Source organism: Microtus oregoni, unplaced genomic scaffold (assembly GCF_018167655.1).
Source record: "Microtus oregoni isolate MIOR12 unplaced genomic scaffold, Mior012 000030F_ref0000283, whole genome shotgun sequence".
NCBI classification, from domain to species: Eukaryota; Metazoa; Chordata; class Mammalia; order Rodentia; family Cricetidae; genus Microtus; species Microtus oregoni.
The window spans coordinates 28,607,577-28,630,535 of record NW_024543089.1 but is presented as its reverse complement, the minus strand read 5'-3'; the positions used below and the strand labels follow the sequence as shown (position 1 = coordinate 28,630,535).

At 34.5% G+C, this 22,959-nt stretch overlaps 1 protein-coding gene across 1 annotated transcript in view; it reads right to left on the bottom strand.

Moving 5' to 3' along the window:
• The window catches only part of LOC121465269 (ephrin type-A receptor 6), a 919,159-nt gene that overhangs the window by 260,038 nt on the left and 636,162 nt on the right, over positions 1–22,959 (bottom strand). The window contains exons 9-10 of the mRNA XM_041678454.1: positions 22,715–22,785; positions 18,384–18,509 (exon numbers count right to left, since the gene is read on the bottom strand). Coding sequence (XP_041534388.1) covers positions 18,384–18,509; positions 22,715–22,785 — 197 coding nt within the window. The remainder of the gene's footprint in view (positions 1–18,383; positions 18,510–22,714; positions 22,786–22,959) is intronic.

Below are 22,959 nucleotides of genomic sequence, written 5' to 3'. Positions count from 1 at the left end.
AAAATAATCCCAATGAAACTCATTGTTCCACCAAGATGGACTTTATTGGTATCCATACTTTGGCCTATTATGGGCTCCATATCTGAGTTGAGTAGATGTGTGTTTAGTGTCTCCCAGGAAATGTTTTGTCATGCAACAATATTAATAGTGTTTACTAACCAGAACACATCGACTAGTTGAAGTCAGCATTAAAATCCACCTTTAATATGCTTATTCTTTTGCTAGTTATTTTTTTTAAGGCAACACTTCCACATAACCCCATCTTGTCAACTATATTGTTATTATATTGGTAAACTGTCATGTGCTGTGGCTCACTGAGAAAGTGGCTCTAGACATGAGGCTGGTACCCAGATTTCAGACCAGCAATGTTTATTGTGTCCTCCAAGTCTTGCTGTTATAAGTTAGGCTGTCCTGCTGGCTTTGTAGTGGGGAAAGGTTAGAGCAGAAAATAGTCCAAGAGCAAAAACATCATGCTTTTGAGAACAGATGGAGGAAGAAAACATTTCCGACAAAGATTACTATTTTTTATATCATGATATAACAGAGTGCTTGTCACACAATGGAACAGAGAAGCCAGCAGCCCCTTCACGGAGAGAGTGCATTGCTCCACCTGGTCAATTTCAGCAACACTTCCACAATTCCTTTTCTATTGAGGGTATCAGCTGCTACCAGATGGACTCTCATAGCTATAGTCTTCTTGCCTTGGGATATGGTGAAAGAGAGCAATCCTCTTTATACTGAAAATTATTTGCATTTCAAATGTTGGTCTGCTTGATAATCTATCAAAATTGATTTTTCTACTCTGCTATCAGAAGAATCATGGCAAAAATAAAATATAATGAAAAATATATTTGTGCCTGTTTTCTTTGTCTGCTTTGCAGGGAAAAGTACATAAAGCATGTACTATGTCTCTATTAGCTTGTGTTACCATCTTCTACCTGTTTTTCATACTGTGACTGACACAGAGAATTAATTTAACCTTTCACTGAATATCTTTAAAGTAATATATTACTTGTCAAATCTATATATTACATATACATACAATTATATGTATATATTCTTATCTATATACTCCTTTCAGTAGACATACTTTTATATGAGCTTAAGGATTTTCCCATTGTCAATTATTACCACCTTTAATGCTGACAAATTTCACATCTATATTTACTGCTCAGATTTCTCTCTTGAAATCTGCACATGCCATAATACCTGGAAGTCTCCAGAGGGTCATCTCATCGTCACCTCCTATCTCATTTTTCTCAGACTGCCATTACAAAATGCTACAGAGTGCCTGACTTAAATAACAGAGATGGATGTCTCTTCTCACCATTTTGAAGGGTGGGAAGTCCTAGTTCAATGCACTGGCTCTTTCAATTCCTGGTAGGACTTTCTTTCTGACTATTAAGTAGCTTCTTTCCCCTTGAAACATCACCTTTTCTTTTCTTGCTGCTCATGAGGAAAAAAATTGTTTTCTTTCTGTTTTGAAAAGGCCACTAATCCTACAAGATTAGAAACTTGCTTATGATTTATTTAACCCAAATTACTTCCTAAAAACAATATCTTCCCCCAAAATCTAACCTCTCACACTAGAAGTTAGAACTTCAGCACAGGAATGTGGAATGGGCACAATTTAATACATAGAATGTCCTGCAACATCTTTTCCTACTTTATTGCTTAATTCAGTGTGATTGATTTAATTATTCCCCCTTACTCCAAAGATAAACACATCCAAAAATCCTTATCATAAGGATCATACAGATAATAATAATAATAATCTTGAGACATACTAGGTCACCCCAATAGGTCCAATGAAAACACAAAGGTTCTTATAGGAGAAAAGCAGAAAGGAAAAGTTACATAAACATGAAAAAGAGGGAAGAAAGTTAAGCAGTTTCAAGAGGTATAGCATTTTTTTGAAGAAGGGGACCTTTAGAAACTGGCATAGGCAAGGAAGGTCACATGTTCCTCCCTCTGAAGGAACCTGGCCTGCCATCAGCCTGAATTTAGTTTAGTGTGACTAATTTGGCATTTTTGACTTCAAGAACTATAAAACAAACAAACCTGTGAATTTCTCTGACAATGCATTGATGGCAACTATTTTAGGGTTGAACACAAAGTAATTCTCACATCTTGGGTTTGGTTGTTTTTTTTTTAAATTTTTAAAATTTTTAATTTTTTTTTTTATTGAGAAAAGGAGAAAAAAAAAACAAGTTTGGTTTTAATCTGAATGTCACCCTTGAGGCCTTGGTTTCTCAGTATTGTCTGGAGCTCTCTACTCTTCACCTACAGTTCCCTTATCATTGCCATTTTCTGCTCCATTGTCTTTCCCTCTCTGAAACTTTTTAAAGACATTTGCCTTCTTGTTCTTCTGACATCAGTCCCTATGAACCCAATGGGAAGGGATGTTACTGAGTGCTCCGGTGGAGGTGCGTTCATGATAGTCAGCTGCGTGAGTATTTGGAGGTCACACAATTCTTGAGTCACTAAGGCAGCACAAAGAGCCTCATTTCTCCAAGGATGAGATCCTTGCATTGGTGCCAATAAAACTTTTTGCAATTTAGTCAAACAAAAAACCAGGAGGTGTTTACAGCATTTGTAACAGAGGGATTGCATTTGGAAGCGATGATGTAATGATGGAGAGACGGCAGCCGTTTCATAGCTGTATTGGTCAAGACGTGTCAAGTAACAGAAACACCAGGGTTTTGCCAAAATGAATTGCATAAATATGTTGATTTTAAATATCAAACGTGTGTCCTAGATTACCAATGAAATGATATTAGATGACTTTAGCAGCAGTTAAGTCTTTGTATAGCTTTAATATAGTAAATGTTTGTATTTAAAACTGTATTATTAGATCATTTCATCTTAAGCTATAGAAAGTATTCATGGAAAATCACCATCACCTCTGTAAATTGAACCATGATTCAAATTGAAGACACTTTAATGTGACTTTACGTATTCTCTAGAGATAACAGAAAGATCTTCTAATAAAATAATTGGCATTAAAAGTTCATTTTCATGTTAACATTATATTTTCACTAGTATAAACTTTATGACTTTAGTTAAAATTTCATTCGGTCTATTTGTCTCTCAGAGATGCTCATCATACTTTAAAAGTATGCCTTATTATTTATTAAAAACACTTTTCACTGAGACCTACATTATAATGTATGCCATTATTAATACTTCTAGGAGGGAGGTGAAGTTTCCAACAAAGCTACAAATGCTTCAGTTGTAGGAAACAACCCAAATTCCATGGTGTAATATGCAAAAATGCATAGCAGTATATAGTTAGATTGGATACATCAGTCAACAAACCATTACTTTGAGCTGTGTTTCAATAAAATATTCTGTTTGATTACTGCAATCAACTAAAATTTTGACCAATTTTAAATTTCAAAATGTTGCTCTATATGGACTTATATTCCTCTCAGGTAAACTAGTGCTAAAAAAATATAAATTGAAATGGATTTCAAAGTAAAAAAGGTATTTGTTAAAGTTATAATCTATGGCATAATAAAAGAATGCATATAATATAGTAAGCAATGAATATAGAAGTGTCTTCATTATAGGCAGCAAAATATTATATAGACTAATTGCCACTTTGTGAAAAGAAAATATAAACTTTAGGCTTGGAGAAGCAGGAATATGTAAGATTAATGAATACTAGAAATATAAATTTAAAAGTAACTAAATAATTAAATTTACAGATAATCATTTTCAAAATAGATTATCAAATTTGGCTATCAATCCAACAGGTTCAAAACTCTAACATAGGAAATGATGAAAAATTATGACATATTAATGCTTGAATTTTCTTAAATACTTCCTTGATTTATTATATCACCTAGACCCTTGACCATAAGAAGCAAATTCCAATTGTTTAGTCAGATAATTTTCAGTGTAGCATGCAAGTCTGGACCACTCTTTATATCTTGATAGTGAGTAGAAAGCAAAACCTGGTTTCTACCCATGTAGAAACAGAGTAGAACTCTGGATAATCTTAGACAAACATTGTACATATTGCAAAAGACAAACTCTTTTTCACATCATTTTTTCTCTTAGGAAGATAATTCCAACATTATTTTTAAAAGTCTATATAAAATTCTATATAAAAGTTGGATATATTTGTTCTTGAAATATGATTTTTTTTAACTTGCACCAAATTTCAAATCTGAATATAAGGGTTTTTTGTTTGTTTGTTTGAAGAAAATAATGTTAAGTATTGATGTTGTTCAAAACATTTACATGAAGATTTAATTTTCTGTTCCTAATGAAGTCAGGTTTCATAATAGAGAATTTTCTAGGAACTTCTTTCATCTAGTTTTGATGTTGTTTTCACGATGCTTACGTTTTCTTTTTGATTCATTCTCTCACCATTTTGGCTTTTTCCTTTTCCACACATGCTATATTTTTCTTCAATGTGTTTTGTCACATTTAAAATTTTTAAAGTATTTTCAAGAAATACATTTTGCTTTTATTTTTATACTCTTTTCTATTTTACTACTTTTATTAATTTTACAATTTATAGACTTTATTTCCTTTTTATTTTCTTTCTGTTTTCATAAATAGTAAAAAAAATTTTAGTCTTTTTAAACATAAAATAAGTATGGTAACTCATTGAATATATCTTTGAAGTATCACTAGGTTCGTTACATAAATCTTTATTTCTTTGATTGAATGATTTCTTTGAGACAGTTTCACTCTGTAGTTATGCTTCCCTGAAATCTGTGACCTTCCTGCTTTCTGCTGTCTCAGAATGGAAAGAAATTACAGCCTCATACCACATTCCTAGCTCCATATCCAAATCATGCAGTGTTTTCTGTATTACTTCTTTCTAGGAGAGTTCTAAACTATGTTAATTCCAATAGTTACTTATAATAATTTATATAATTATTCAGAAAATAACCCAAACATTAAAATGTTATTAAAGCATGGTATCTGCTTTTATTTACTGGGGACAGTGTGATATTACAACATCTAGTTATAGCATGTACAAACTGGGGAGCCAGTGTTTGCATCTTCATATCACTTCTTTACATTTGAAACCATCAAGCTTCTCTTCTTGATTTCCGTATAAAACGTATAATATAAACTGTGAACTCTAGTCACCCACTCTACTAATGTTCTATCCTTTACTTCTAATCTCCATCTATCCTGTTTCCCTGACCCTTCTCAGTCTCCAGTGATAATTAGTCTACATTCATACCGATGACTTTTACCTCTACCCATGTGACAGAATACGTGGTACATATTTTTATGTGTCTAACTTACTTCATTCAACATGATGTCCTAAAGTTCCACCCATTCTGACATTTTAACAGGAATTTTTCTTTAAGGCTGAATAGTATATTGCTCATGTACTTCACATTTCTTTGCTGAAAACCAGTTTCATTGAAGAGAATATGAGTCTGAAAATTTAGGCTTATTGTCCTTTGACTATTCATCCAATAAAAGTTTGATATTTATATTATCCATATACACTAGACTCATAGATTTTTCTATTTTAACCTAAAGAAAGTATAATAAAAATACTTTGCTATTAGAATTGTCAGATTCTAATTTCACCACCAAGACAATTTTTGCTTCATATTTTTTATCTATTCTTATACATTTTGTGTTGATAGGACATAGAGCTAAATTTTAGAACTGCTAGCTTAAATGCTGAATGGTACCTTAAAATTATTAAAATACAAGTCACAATTAGCATCTTAATCTTAAACACAGCCCTTATATATCCAGTAAAGTTTGATGTTTACTAGTATAGTCTTATTTGTTGCATAATTTTCCATGAAATAATAAGGGGGTAATTAGCTATTGGATATTGCTTTTAGTGCTATATATAAATTAATTAATTTAACCAAGCGAGTTCCTGAACTGTGAAATAAATAAATAGTACTAGTTTTGAGTTTATGTTAATGATCTGCTAATAAAAATAGTAGCAGTTAATTGCAGCATGCTTAGAAGACAGCCACATATTTAGGAATTGCAGCCAGAGACAAAGACATTCTTCCTCATAATATGTGCTCCGACTGCTCTTATGGTTGACATGGATTATTGATAACCTTCAGTCTATAAGGAGTAGTATATGGAGTTGATGTAGGATTCCCCTCTGTATGCTGTGAATATATTTTATTATTATTAATTAATAAATAAGCTATTTCGGCCTCTGGCAGGGCAGAATATGGCCAGGTGGAAAATCCAAACAGAAATGGGAGAGAGAGAGAGAGAGTAGGTGGAGTCAAGGAGATGCCATGCAGCTGCTGAAGGAGAAAGATGCCAGATCCTTACCAGTAATCTACAACCTCACAACAATACAGAAATTAAGAATGGGTTAATTTAAAATATGAGAGCTATCTAGGAATATGCCTGAGTCACTGGTCAAACTGTGTTGTAATTAATATAGTTTCTGTGTGATTATTCAGGTCTGGGTGGCCAGCAAATGAAAAAGCAGTCTCTGTTTACACGGAGTACAACACTTGAAAATTCTCACTATTCTAGCATTTTAGAAGCATGATACTGAAGGACAATCTTTAAAATTTTAATCCATTCAAAACGAAAAGAAGCTATGTACAACTCCAAACAGTGAACTTTCTGCATTTTCAGATGGAAAACATCAATCATCCCAACTAGTGTCATTTGCCATGTTTGAAGCGACATAATTGGCTTAACTCTCTACCTTAATATCTATAAAATTACCTCCCAAAATTATATTGACAACATATAGTTATGCTTATTATATTAATAACTCATGGAGTGACTAACAGCTGTACAATTTCCTCAGTTAAATCATAATTAGTTTCATAGTGAAGTCAAAGCAATGAGACAAGAATTTTAAAAACTTAAAATGAAAAAGTAAGAAATGGCTTAAAATTTGAGGTTTGTAAATTAGAATTTCTGAACCTTAGGGGTATCTGATGTCATGTACCTTATACTACAACAGGAGCAGACAAAGATGCTAAATGCCTGCTGCTTTGATGTTTCTCTTCTTTAAAATGATGATGGACCAGATGATTGCTCTTGATTTCATTGCAGAATATCATGAATAATAAAAACACGACAGTGTTCATGTTAGTAAAATAAATAAAAGCTGTGTGGCATTTGTTGTAGAACACGTGATTCCCTTTTATTAGAAAAGAAGCCAAAATGCAGAATACATTTATTCCACATATTCACAGAAAATCTACTTGAGATATTTAAGCTACTAGTATTTCTTAAAATAACAACCTTTTGCTCTGTTTCTTTTATCTATTATTTTCTTTTATGTTTTATTTAATTAAAAGTAGGATGACATGCTTGTTAAAAGAGTACTTAGAGCTCCGCATATCTACTTGATTTTAAATGTTAAATACTTTACATTGTTTTAGAAGCAAAGCTGTCCCTCAGAAGACACTGAGACACAACTATTCTGGAGAAAATGGATTCATTAAAAAGGCATGCACATTCTTTGGCAGCCTGACTAAGAAGGAATAATTAAGCCTTCCTTTCCTATAGTAGCAGAAAATGACATCTGATGATCATGAGCCATCATGTTAGAAATCCTAGCACAGAGGCTTAAACATTTTATACACACGTATACAATTATTAGGAAAGTTATCCTCATATTTTAAATATTGATTATGATGAAAAAGTATTTAACTATAAAAGTAATACTCACATATGTTGGAAGATGCTACAATACTTATATCCAAAATAAATTTAAAATATCTAAGATACGGGGTAGCATAGGTAACAAATTTATTGAGAGGACAAGAAAGATTGTGTTTATGTACCCTAAATAATTCTTGGTGGTAATATGAATTTTTAATTATACCTTCTCTTACATAATTTTTACTCTGCAAAACACAAGAATTATGTTCACAGTTTTCTTATTTAGTAACTCAGAGGTAATGAACCTAAAGTTAGATACTATGGTGATCACACAATATAAACAGGAAAGCTGCTCAAGCACAAGAGGAGAATGGAAAATAATATAGAAAGAAAAATTAAAAGGGCACAATCTTATTAAACATGTGTGTGAACTGATATGCACATCCAAAGTATCTGAAACTCACTGTGGACAGAGTGATCATATCTATTCATCGCATCAATAAAACTGCAGCTGTACAGTGTGACATTTAATCGTATCTGCCTACTGTCACTATTCTGCTGAAGTGAACTCCTTTGAAGTAAGACCAATCCTACCCTATACTCCTACACACATTTGAAGACTACACATAGCCTCATAATCTTCATTTTCCACAGCTAATTTGTCTGTAGTTCTCAGCCATTCCCACCTGTCAAAATTTCTGGATGCTTCCTCACTATGGTCACCTTCCTCTAGTGTATTTTTCTGAGTCTTTTTAGAATGGGACCAAATATTTGAATTTTTTTCTAATCAATACAGAATATACAGAGTGAGCATCTTCCCTGCTGAGACTTGATTAGTGCAGCAGGGATTCATGTTTGCTTTTGAACAGCTGCCATGTCCTCTGGCTGGAAAGAGCTTCCCACAGGGCTATCCTCAGTGGGCGATCTCAGATAAACTGCTGATAAGTCAAGCCCATTTCTATACTGGGTCAGCTTACTTTATTATGCTCAGTACAATATCATATTATATTTTATGCTTACTATAAATATATACATACATATATTATATGTGTATTTACTCTATGTTAAAAACATATTTATATTTTTCTCTCAAAATATTCTTAATAAAGTTTTAATTGCAGTTCTGTATAAAATCCCCCAACTTTCCATGTCCTTTTCCTCCTCAATTACTTCAACGACTATAGTTCTTTTCCTTTCCAGCACTGTCTTGGGTGCTTTCTGCCTTGCAAACGTATCATGTGACCTTAAGATAGCACAGACCTACCAATGTAACAATAATTCAATATTCTTTCTAGCTCATTTTCTTTATTTAGATAACTAGAATTCTCTACTTATTGATTACCACATTCATACTTTATAGAGTCCCCAGTGGTGAGTTATACCAACCAACATAATAACTGCCACACAAAAATCAAATGTTATAACTTAGTAAGTGCAAACTTTTGTCATATTTTTTGGCATTTTAATAAAGGCAATGAGTTAGTTTTTATTTCGGTTTTCACCTTTCACTCATACTTCATTCCATTCCAATGGCAGTTCTGTTAACTTCTGGAATGATGGAGATAACAGCAAGGTAGGTAAATACCATCTATTACAGTTTCTTCTTCATAATTTTCATGGGGAAGCAAGTAAGCTCACAGGATGAGAAGGCATTTCTTTAAGGACTGTTGGAGACCGCACGTACATGAACAGTTTTTGTGATCCACTGCAATATCTTGTCTAGATGCTAGAGTTCTGGTCTTCTGCTCCTGGCAGCAACTTTTTCCACTGGGTTCCTTCTTTGCCTCATCTTACTAGGAACATAAACCTGTCTTTGACTTTAAGGATTTTAAGATTCAAATTCAAAATTATATTAGCATATGTTTACAAAGAGAAAAATAAAAGAACTCAACGAAAATCACAAAGACCACATTGTATGTTTATAATATATCTATTATATAAACTTATAAATAAAACAGTAAAACTTTTTAAATAAACAGTAAAACTATTTTAAGTGGCCTCCAATTTTTCCCAGCCCTGCATGTGCACCTATTTATAAAATGACTGTGCTCTCTGATCAAGAGATAGAGTTCTCCTTCTCATCTTGTGAAATCTAGATTACCTTTGGACTTGCTTCAACCAAGTTAGCATGTGAGAACAACGATGTGAGAATTTAGAGCCAAGACCTTGAGTGATGGCACAGCTCCTTCATCACCACCACAGAACGCTGCCACCGCCACAGCTCAGGATCGGTAAATGGGAAATAATATGGAGTGGTTATGATCTGGCTCTCCTGAGATGTTCTAGACAAGCCACTTGACAGTAGCACCATTTAAACCAACAGTCACTGTGGCCGAATGGTGACCTTGGGCTAAACCAAAAGAAAATACTCCCAAGTGCTTACAGAGACAAGTCCAAATTGTAGAATTATGAATAAACTAATTAATTATTATTTGAAACCATTTGGTTTGGGGGCGGTTTGTTTCATAGCAACCAATACCTTAACTAGACAAAAATTCCACAAACGCCATTAGTTAAGCACAGAGGCAATTAGATCGAGGTCAAAAGTATCACTATGGGAACAATAAACTAACTGCCTCATGCTGGGCAAACAATAGTATGACATAAGCAAATCCCTTAAAGAGATTTGTAGTCTTAATTCATACCTCATAGCTTACCAATATAAAATGCACATGGTCTCAATGGCATTGTAAAATAATTATGTAGTACAAACAATCTCACACTTTACAAGAGAGACGTGTAGCGCTAACATCAACTTTTATCTAAACTTTCTTCAAATAATTCTAGCATCTATGAAACACAAACTTCAAATTATTTTCAAGTTTAAAAACATGTAAGAGATATAGCCACATGATTACTGTTTTTGCAAGGCCTTCACATGCATTTTGTAAGGCCAGCATTGTGGATCTGTTGGCTTTAGGAGAAAATCAAGTCTGGGGATTATTGGGCTTCTGTAAAAATGGGACCTAAAACCCCTGGATGCCCCAGATAGAAGGCCACCTCAGCAAGTCCTCAATTATCATACATATCACAACAAAACCTCCTTGAAAATAGGTGTAAGGAAGTGGGGAAAATCCCCCAAACTCATAAGGAAGGTCTTTAGAGAGAGGTTTTTCTGGTGGGTTGGTCTGATGAACCTGTTTATGTCTGGACTCATGCTGTTAGTCTTCCCCTGTTATTCATCTTCTGGGTAAGACAGAATAAACTTGTAAGCATCCCATGCTGTCTAAGACTCAGTGTTGGCTAAAGTTGGACAGAAGAAGAAAAAGTATTTCTGAGGAAGCAGGTAAACTCAAACACCATGCCTAAACACGATATATTATTTTATGTCCTAGGCAGATATGTATATAAGGCAACACTGGCCCCTACAACCTGGTACTTATGTCTTATGCAACGTTTGTTTTCAAGATTGGGTGGCCCTGGAATTTCTAGACAACAGAATATGGCAAAATTGATATAATGTTATTTCTTTGATTGTTTATAAAATATTATGGCTTCTGATTTACTGAGAAAACCTCTTGTTGGCTTTGACGAAGCTAGCTGCCATATTGGAAAAGACTACATGGCAAGATTTGGGGAAGAATACATGGTTAGAGATGGTACAGAATTAAGACATTCTATGCCACAAGTCAGTTCCTGACAATAGTCGCTGTTGTGAGTCTAGAAGTCACTTCTGTTAGCTGGGCTTCCAGTGTGCCCACCACATCTTCTGTCCTCCCTGTAATCTTGTGGGCCTCTCTGAAAGAGTAAAGTCATGCCTAGATTTCTGCCCTATAGTAATTGGAAAATAGTGAGTGTTCTTGGTTTCAGTTTTTTGAAACTTTTTAATGATACATTAAAAATGATACATTTTATAGATCAATAAATAACATATCATGGAAATCCAAAATTAAAGTTGTTATAGGACAGAAAACTTGAGCTGGTGCCTAACTAGAGTCTTTTCCCTACTCACTGGTACTGAAAAGTACACTTTATGCTACCATAGTAGAAATGTAAACATAAACCTGGCTTTAAAAAACCCTTCAATCTACAATAGTGACCTTCCAGATTAATAGTGGCACACCAATTATGGGAATAACCAACCCATATCTGATATCAGGCCGACTCCATGAGATAGCACCCATCCCTGGCACTGCTTAGGTGTTCAAGAACCTAAGATGAAATAGGCCAGGGATCCAGGGGAAAACCAAATTCTATTATTCTATAGCAGTAAAATTACTCAGAATGACATTCTGGTATTACTAATAGAATGGGTTTTCCTCAAGCATCATCAGAGAAGCTTCCTTCTGTAGTAGATGAGATCAAATACAGACTCACAACTGAACATTGTATAGAGCACGAGAAACGTTGGAATACTCAGTCCTAAATTGGATATCAACACTTAAGGGCTTCGGGAACCCTACAGAAGAGGAGACAGAATGATTGTAAAAGCCTTAGTTGATGGGTGACTCTGATGAAACAGTGTCCTCCATACTTGAGAAGACTGCTGCACATATCACAGAGATTGTGGCAGCATGCATAGGGGCTGTGCAGATTCAAGACAGCTTGGGTTCCAGCACTGAGTGGGGAACTAGATATGAACTCCCCTTTTATAACTAAGAAGCTATGTCCAATCAACAACTGCTTGCAAGGGAACAGTTAGTTTTCTCCAGTGGAGTCTCCCTGGGTATATAAACCACACTTCAGATCAGGCTCTATGCTTAGCAGCAGAGCACCAACATAAAATACACTCACTGGCATTTTTATAGATTTTTTTTTGCTTCATTTTGTTTATGTACTTTTTTTTTTAATCTTTCTAATCTTTTTCTCATATATCATGGTTTCCAATGTTTTATTTTTATGGGTTTAAATATGTGTGTATGTTTCTTCTGGCTTTTCTTTTCATGCATGTTTGCTTTCAAAGAAAGAGGAAAAAAAGGTATGGAGTTGTATGGGTAAAGAGGTGACTAGGATCTGGGAATAGATGGTGTAGGGGAAAGTGAACAGAATATATTATATGAAAAATTATTTTCAATAAATAAAAAGAAAAAATTTGTATACTATATGGATATTATTTTTATTGGCCTTAGATTTCAAGAGAATATCATTCTTATTTCCTTCTGTTTAAAATGTAGCCATCCTTTCAACTCTTTTTAAAGTATTCATTTAAAAATGAATCTAAGTTCTTTAATTTCACCAAATATTTGACCAATATTCAAATGAGAAGAAAAAGTACTGGAAAAATATCTAAGAATTAGTAAGTTCTCATTTCTTTTATACAAAATAAATACAAACTAAATTATCTATGTAATTTTTCTTAGGAAATTGTATATTTCAATAATAAAGCCAGTTGCGTAGAATAATTCTATAATTTGACCTGACTTATCAGGTAAATTATTCATCAAAGCAATGTAATGATAGTTTATAAATATGTTTTATACATTTGTTCTTTCTGATTTAATATTTTATATAAAGCACATGCATGATATATTATTTTGTTTGCATCATACTTTAATGTACTCTTCAGTAAGAATTTTTTAAAATTTATATATGTGTGTGTGTATATGTTTTGTGTGTGTGTGTGTGTGTGTGTGTGTGTGTGTTTGTATAGGTCAAAGACAGATTAGGGGATTCAGTTCTTTCCTTCCACCATGTTGATTCTTGGGACTAAACTCTGATCATCAGGATTCACACAAACTGTCTTTACCTGCTGAGCCATTTCACTGCTCTCCATCAGGATCTTTGTTGATAAGAAAATAGGTATAATCACTTAAAATAAATACTTAAAGTAGCTTCTTCCTCCCCCAGAGCCTTTTTTACTCTTACTTAAGTATGTGTGTTGCCGGGGGAGGTGTGCATGTGGAGGTCAGAGGAAATCCTTCAGGAGGATGTTTGCTCCTTCCAATACAAGGGTTCAAAGAAATTAAACTTGGATGTGAAACTTGCAGCAGGTACCTTGCTGACCCCTAAATAATTTTATGTTCTCGATTTTTCATTTATTTTCTAATTCAATATCTGCTTATTTAACAAATATTTTTCAAATGACTAGTGTGATGAAGCAGTTTCTAAGACTGAAAAGTCCCCATGTAAAATAACAAATATACATTAAATGAACCTACAAAAACTATTTAGAGGCCAACAAAATTTACTTAAGGTCTATCAAATTGATATATAGTTCTGTTTCAGGTAGCAAATTGGTTGACTGTGTGTCTGTGTGTGTGAGAAGTAAGTTGATACAGTAGATTTACATAAATAAGTGAAACAAATTTTTCTTTGTTAAAACCAATTTATCCTGTAAGTTTATGGCAATAATAAAACATAGAAAAATATAGTCTTTCAAGATATAGAGAAATTTAAGAATTTGTTTTGATTAAAAAGAACAAAAAGGGCTTGCTATGGTTATAACTTAATATACCAACAATATGAAATTTAATTTTAATTATTAATTTTCAGTTAACTGAAAATCAAAAGCGTTCCATTAATAAGATGGATGTGAAAGTATTGAATGTATAACCACTCATGGTGGGGATTGTATCATAATGTATTTTGAGACTGAGTAATGAGTATTGTTCTCAGACATCAGAAGTACTAAATATTTTCTACCTAATAGAATTGTTCCCATGCTTATTATTAGATGTCTGATTCTTTTATACTTTCTTGAATCTCTACTACTTCCCTAATCCTGAGAGATAGTGGTTGTTGTTTATAGCCCATTATACAGGTAAACAAACCAAATAAGGTCATTAAAAGAGAGCTAAATTAATGAAGGTCACAGAAGAAGTTAGCAGGTATTGTGACTCAAAAACTGATTTTGTTTGAGTCATATTATCTGTGGAAAACAGAAAAATCTCATCTATTATTATATAATTTGATAAAGTCTTGAGGTTTGTGATTCAAAGTCATTGACAGATCTGCCTACTAGTTATTAAAAATCTTTTAAAAACTTCACCAATATGCCCTCAATCATAAATTATTTATGTTGGTGAAATCAGAGCATGGGAACAATTCTACTACATCAAAAATGAATGTAGTAGTTATGCAATTGTAATATCTAAGAATATAAGCCTTTGCACAATCTCAAAATAAAAGCTTGCTCTGCGCTTATCAACTAAATGTGCACTATAGTTACTGGTTTCTTCCCATAAAAGGTGATCCATGATATTTGTAATGCTTCCTATTGTAGTAAAAGAAGTGTAATATTAATACTACTCTAATATGTAGCAATGGGCCTAAGAGTTTGAGATCTCTAAAAATAAAATAAACTTGATAGTAGAAAGAAGAGGTGAGTGGTGGCAGTTTAGGGAGTGGGGCTAGGGCATTAATACAGGATTAAAGTCAGCCTTTTGATAGGTACCACAGAAAGGGCAGACAGTCCTTGAACATTATTCAGAAGGAGTTAGTGTTGGGGCACTCCCTTCTCAAATCCTTTTATTGTCCTTTCAACTTTCTTTTCCCTGCTTGCAGCTGATTGCAGAGAAACCAACATTTAAAACGTCTGACTTTCTACAGGAATAGAAAAACACAGTGACACTAAGCTGGAAGAGGGGTCTGATGGCAGAGGCAATAATGAGTTTGTATAGATAAAGGGATAGAATGGGAATGACAGGAGGATATTGCATTGTCACTGTGGCTAGGGAAAGAAGGAAGGTCAAATGGAAGAAGGGTGGTGCCCTGTGGGCTTAGAGACACTAGAAAGACAGTTTTCAATGGAATAATGTTTCAAAATTATAGAAATTCCACTCAGAAAGGCTTTCTCATAGTGGTACAGGTTTTCTTCTTTTCTAAAAGAGATGGCCTGACTGTGATTAAATTTCAGTTTACCAGGTTTTTCATTATTTCAAAATATGTGTACAGTAATGAAGTAGCTTGTACTGCACTTCCTGTTTACTCAGGAAATATATCCTTTTGGGGTTTTTATGGATCTAAAGAACAAATAGTTATAGTTGCAGGTTTTTCTTAGTTATGATAGAAGGTAAATTAGGTTCAGAGATTTGGAGTCATCAAGACAGAAAAAATAGTGGAGTATTTTCTCCTAATATGCCAAATACAAATGGACTAGACATTGTAAATGCAATTCTTACCTGACAATTGTTCTTATTCTTTATAATTTTATTACACTAGAGTTATAAACCTTTCCTTTTCATTTAGAAAAAAGGGGGAAATATTGTGGAATAATCTTTTTGTACACTGTGAAGATCTGCCACTCAGATTGACTTAAAAGAAAGCCAAATGGCCAATAGCTAGACAAGATTTTGGGTCAGAGAGGATGCTGGGAACAAGAAGGGTGGAGTTTCCAGCCATACAGAGAGGAAATAAGACACACAAGAGGGCAGGTCAATACTACTAGTCACATGGCAACACATACATGAAATAAATAAAAACAGTTAAGTTATAGAAGCTGGGTAGAAACAAACCTAAACTACCTTTCAAGCTTTCATAGCTAATAAGAACTCTCCGTCTTGTTTTTTTGGGAGCAGTCAGGCAAGGCAGAAACATCTGTCTACAAAAAGATATATTTTGATTAGGATAAAGGAGTCAAACTGAAAATTGAACTTCTTCACATCATTTATATTTCAAAAACTTGAATTTATGTCTCAATATAATGATTTCAGACATTGGCATTTAATTTATACAGAGGAGAAAAGACAGAAACCTACTTCTACTCTATCTTGAAGGTGCTTAATAATGTGGCGTTACAGCGGGCAGGTGAGATGGTTCAGCAGGTAAGAGAACATGCTGTGCAGCAGAGCCTGAAGACCTGAGTTAATACCCAAGACCCTAAATAAAGGATAGTTCTGATGCTGCGTATTTGCAATCTCAGCATCCCCATCGGCAAGATGGGAGGCAAACACTGGAAATTAGTCTAGGATCAGGAAAGGCAATGAATCTGGAGCACACGGGGTGGCAGAGACACTAGAGAGCAGGCCTCAGCAAGATGAAAGGAGTAAAAATCTCCAGACAGCATCCTCTGACCTTCACAGTCATGCTGAGGCAAAATATACCTGCACACACACACACAACCATAATACATACAGACACAAAAATCACGATGAAAATAATGATAATAAATAAAAGATATTAAAATTTAAAGTTTCAAGTACTATTTTGTATGGGTCACAAGAGGAACATTGAATGGTGGTTATGACTCCTCTAGCCTCTTTTCTTTTAGATTGCTCCACTTTCAACAGAACAAAATCCAAGCACACACTATGAAACTGAATATAATACACACTTATTATACACATAATATCAATTATGTGTTGGCTTTCTGGAGTTGTTTACTCGGTAGAAGATAACAAAAAATTCAGTTCTTTTCTAAGCCCTTCATCTTTCTAATAGGGAAGTACTTTCTATGAGAGCATAGATGTGCAGTGGCAGTTTTCAAAGGCACACATGGCTCTGGAGAGAACCTGATGAGGAATGGAGTGCAGTCAGGAAAAATTCTTTCCTAATAGCCCATGTTCATGGCAAGTACTCATATTCAATGATTGAGAAACAAGATTACCTTTGCCATGTACTATGCAATCACAGAGATAGAGCTTGTGTTTAAAAAAAGTTGAAAGTGGGTTTCAAATAGTATTGCCATCGCCTTAGAACTTCTAATAATTTTTTTTAACAAGGGACCCCCATTATCATCATATATTCAATATGAAGAACTATACAGCCTGCTAAGTAAGACGGCTTTTAAAGGAGTGAAATATAATCAGCTGCTTTCTTATGGCCTTTGAGAAGACACAACTTGCCAAAACGACCACTCATGGTCTTGTTCTGCTTTCTGCAAAGGACTGCACACATGCAGCATCTTCAGGAGACTAGTCACTCCACAAAGGATGCAGTTGTATTTACTCTTTTAAGACGCTCTCTCATACCATCTGCTTTGAAGATACTTATGCAGTCAGTGTTTGTATTTCCTAAACTTCAGTGTGTTCAGATGGTAGTATTTGATAGGCAAATCAGTGTGTTGGAGATTCCTAGGTTATTGCCTCAAAAGCAAAGACAAGTGGACGGAACTTTCTTCCTCCTCTTTTAGTTCGAAAGGTATGTGAAGCCTGACCATGTAGAAAATCTAGGACATGCTAGGAGAAAGTATAACAAGGGATAATGGAGCTCACCTCTTTGCAAGACCTGCTGAAGGAAATCTCTTCTGTGAAAGAAAGCCTGCTTATCTTGCATCAAAGACTTAAGAGAGGTATTATTCTTTATTCTCAAGGCTCTTTGCATTAGCATAGTCTCTCCTAGCTAATGCACACCATAAATTCTTGTGGGGGACCATAATTTCTTTAAAACCAGAATAGCTGAATAATGGAAAGTTCTGAGTACTGGCGATTTGCACATAGGAAGCATTATTAATTTGCATTAATATGATCTAAAACTGTATTGAACAAAATTTTACTTTCGATGATTTTTTCAGAACACTCTAAGTCTTGTGTGGCCTCAAGGTCATATTTATGAACACTAATTATAGTATAAGTCTAAAGATGCTGAAACTTGAGTAAATCTATAATAACCTCATGACAAACTCCTGAAATTGCATTTTCAAAATAAATTCCTGAGGCTCTCTTGCTTCTCTGTAATTTATCTTCATTAGGAAACATACTATAGAAGGTGAAAATAACTTTTGCAAATGTTCTCATTATTTAAAAACTGAATATGGACATGTCTGTTTTTAAATAAATAATTAAAAATTAGAAAATACTTTTATATCTTAATATTTTCAATGATGAAATATGCTAAGGTTTAAAATATTATGTCTATGAACCAATTGAAAAGGTGTAAAGGAATCATGTATTTAAGAGTGTAGTATTTATGTTTACCTGCTCCAATAACTCTCTCAATGCGAATTCTTGAAGGATCAATCTCTTTTGCAAATTCATGGACTGCTAGGGATGGGTCTTCATAGGTGTCTGGATCAATGTATGTCTTAATTCCTGGGAATCGCACTGCAACAAAATATAAGATTGATTTAATTTAAGAATATTTCAGTAGGCATATATCTTATGAATGTATAAAGGTGGGAGTGGCATACTGAGGTAGTGACTTATTAATTACTTAAGTTTCTGTTTATTGCTCTTTCAGGCTGACATCTCCACAAAATGGAAAACTACAGAGGGATCCCATTGTGCATAAATTCTCTCTCATGCTCTGCATCTTGACTGCTGCAAATTGAACAGCCATTGCCCATGATCCTACCTCTAGTATATATTACCTTATTATAGGTTCAGAAATTCAGAATCAGGTAACCACAGACAGAATTCTCTGAAATTGTAAGCTTAAAATAAATCCTTCCTCCTTAAGAAATCTAATGTAAAGAAATGGGGACAATACTGTGACTAAGCTGGACCATGTTGTTCACAGGATTTGGAGATGGTTTATAAAAGGATCTCAAAAAACTCTGGCAAAAATTCTGGATTCATAAGGAAAGTCTAATTCTATTCCTGGAGGGAGGTCAGAAGACCAGAATACACACAGTAATGCTATGAGTAAAGACTGCGTTCATAGAGTTTCATATATGAAGACTATATTGGAAATCTGACTAAAGACCTTCATGTTACATTCTGACAAAGAATTTCCCCCATCTTTTGTCCCTGCCCCAGTGGAAGGCTGAATTGAAAGGCCACAAAAAGTGAATATGGTAGAAGAAATGTTAAAGCATTCCAGGAAGGTCCTGACACAGTTGTACTGGCTGCTTTTAGCCATTATTTATGGTGAAAACTATGAATTTAAAAGTAGAAGAGTTTAGAAAAAAAATAACCTCACAGTTTGGTCAGAAAGAAGTAAGTTTAAAGTTAAATACAAGAAGGGTGTGGCAGTTAAAGAGATTAGAGCCATTAAAAGGGTGTTGTGGATTTGGCTTTGGAACAATAAAGTAAGCCGTGAACACTTCAGGACTGAGCAGGATTCTACCCATGTCCAACTCAAGAGTATAAGTGTATACACTTGAAAGATATTTCTTAAGAGGAGAGATCAATTGGTGCACACTACTTACCTAGGAAAATCTCAATGGTTATTCCCTTAAGATTTATTTCACTTTTCTCAGTCATGTAGACACTAAGAGACATCTATACTCGTGGTTCAAACTGGCAGAAGATCTTAGCATTATTCACTAATTCTAATTTTGAAAATGATGATGGGTAAGGTCATAGAATCTTCCACACAACTTTCAAAGAAAGCCTAGAGATCCAGGCAATGTGTAGAAGATTTGGTACTTCTGTGGCAAGCCCTGATAGGATAATATATAAAGCTATGGTAGCAAAGATAAATATGGAATAAAGATCCCAGGAAGCTAGAGATTCTGGGAATATGAAACTTCGGTTGAGAAAGATTATTAGCAACTCAGGAAAGTGGTCAAGTGTACTAAAAACAGGGAGGATGTGATGCTCAAGTCCTTTGCAGCTTATATCATTCCACACCATGACCTACATGATTTAATGTTTACTCTGATTTGTTTGCTTTGTTCTCCCAGACCTTATTTGGTATTCCATATTCCTGACTTTTGGAATGAGAATATTGATTGTGTATCTGATCTATCTGGTCTCTGTGACTCTGCCCTCAAAGGAGACTTTGAACTTTTCAGCAATGCTGAGTTATTAAGACTTTAAAAATGCATTTGATAAAGTCGGGCGGTGGTGGCGCATGCCTTTAATCCCAGCACTTGGGAGGCAGAGGCAGGCGGATCTTTGTGAGTTCGAGACCAGCCTGGTCTACAAGAGCTAGTTCCAGGACAGGCTCCAAAACCAGAGAGAAACCCTGTCTCGAAAAACCAAAAAAAAAAAAAAAAAATATGCATTTGATATTGTAAGGTGCACATGAAACTTTTGGAATGAGGGGCAGAATGCTATGGTTTAAGGAGATAGATTTAGATGTCAAGTTGAAGGAAGGTGGAGTCATGATGGCTAATTTTGATTGGCAAATAAATTGAGAAGTGCTTTAGGAATTAATAAAAGTCTTCTTTGGGTGTGTGTAAATATGTTGTAAGATAGTTATCATTAAAGGAGAAGACTTCCTCCAATCTTGGTGGAACAATCCCATGGTCTAGGGTGTAAAATGGGAAAAGGAGAAAAGGGTGAAAAAACACAGCCTAGGCAGTCTTTTCACAATCTGCCTCCTCCCTGCCATGAGTTGAATGTCTCTGCTCTGCCAGGCCCTCAATGTATGAGACCTCTGAGACCATGAACAAAAGAAATCTTCGCCCTGTAAGGAGTTTTTGTCCACTATTTTATCACAGTGACACACACATATCTATGGCATAATACAAAATAAGTGGATGATATTTGGTGTTGTTACACCTCAGGATAGAGAGCCAAACTAATTCATAATCAAGTAGAATGTTAGACTCATGTTCTTACAGGAAAATCATAAAAACAAAACAAAAAAAGAGTGAGCTTAGAAGCGGCAATACGATGTTCATTAGTAGCTGTAATTCGCTTCATTTATTATTTTGTGTTCACTGTCTTCATTTATTACCTTGAACCTATGTCTTCTTAGTGCTTTGATATGCACAAATGAGAAAATTAGCATTATTAAAAATAGTACCAAGAAAAAATATTTCCAGGAGTATGTAGACCTGAAATTGATTCTGAAATTTTACGCTTTTCTTGACTTATCACAGTTTAAATGTGAGGAGAGAAGAGAGAGTTTGTGTCTCTATGTAATATTTAGGTTTTCATAACCTCTATGTTATACTCACAACTTAATCATAGTTATAATATTAAATTTAGCTCTGATTCTGCTAGACAATTAGTGTCAGCTAATCAGATATATGGTCATGCTGAAAACATTAAAGACACATGAAAATACCATTACTAACTCGCACGTAATTTTCAAAATTAAGCTATTTATTTAAAGTTATAGTGCATTCCTATACAATAACTAGATAACAATGCTTCATCTGTGAAAATGCAATATATGTAATATCGTAAAATCCTTGGTCAAATGAATTCCAATTGTGAATATCAGCTTACTAATTTAATTCATCCCCTGCTTTCTTAAACACTGGTTTCTTTTGCTTCCCTTCCTTGGCGCTTCAGGTTATTTCGATAGGTCTTTCTGAGCCCATCTGCTGTAGTTTATGCTAATCTGCTGCTTGGAAAGCAGATAATAAATACCTCAAGAAGCACTGTTTCCCTCTGCACCTCGGTACAAAAAGCCCTGCCGTGAATCTTAAGGTTGCCCAGCATTAGTTATTCCTCCAGGTGTCTGCATCCAGGTTTTTCAGTCTGTTTACATTGTTCTGAGGTCATTTCAGGCCAGGTCTCTAAGGCAGATGGTTTTTAGGCACACTTAAAAATTATAGGTGCCTTTGAATTTTCCCTAAACCATCTCAGAAATTTATAATATCTTACTTAAAACCTCTTCCTGTCTTGTGGGGGAGATATAGATGAGATGGGTGTCTTTTTTTTTAAAAAAAAATCTATATTTTTTTTTGCTTAATTTAAAAACAAAAGCGAGATTTAAAAAGTAGAACAAGTTGTTCCTTATATTATCTCTATACTTTGGTTAATTAAAAAACATCGCTTTCTTGTTAGTTCAGTGTCTCACAATAGAAAAACTGTCTTGAGAAGTAGCTTGCAATTTGGAGGTGAAGGTGGAGGTGGGTGTTTGGAGGAGAGAAGGGCAATTATCAAACCAACTATAGTTGGTAATTACAGCTTGCTGAGGAAGAGATCTCCAAATGAATATAACCTTGTAGTCAGCACAGGGCTTCATACATATTCTAAGAGTTAAAGAGCTGATATACTTTTATAGTGCTAATGAATTGTAAATTGCTTTGTTGTATGATTAAATGACAATCTTCAAAAACGGAATAAGGGTTCTTCAACATGTCTGTATAACACTTTACTAAATAAAACTGACTCATGCTCCAGAGCCATTGTGATGGTAAATAACTATACATAATTAGTCACCACGTATTTTTAGTAAATTCAATTTGTTGGGTTCTCCCACAAGCATTGAAGAAAAGGTAATGCCATTTAATGAGAAGCAGGTGCAGTTTCCACCCTAAACCTGGAAGCTAGATGAAACCCTTAATGCCAATAGGTTGGAAATGAATGTTTCGCTTGTTTGCTTTCAGGAGACCCCAAATTTGAATGGAGTCCTAAAGATTCCAGTAGGATATAGACAGTGGCAGAACAATGGCAATACTTACGGTGGCCATTCTGTAAATGTGTTCTTCTCTTCTCTTCTGATTTCATTTTAGCCTTTATGTACCATTGACACCTTACAGAAAAGAAAACAAAACCTTACTCAAGAGTTATGTAATATAGGAATGCAAAACAATTAGGGGCCTGGAGAAATACCTCCATGCTTAAGAGCATTTGCGACTCTTCCATGCATCTTGAGTTGACTCTCAGAGAGGGCTCACAAGTGCCTGTACCTCCAGGTTTAGGAACT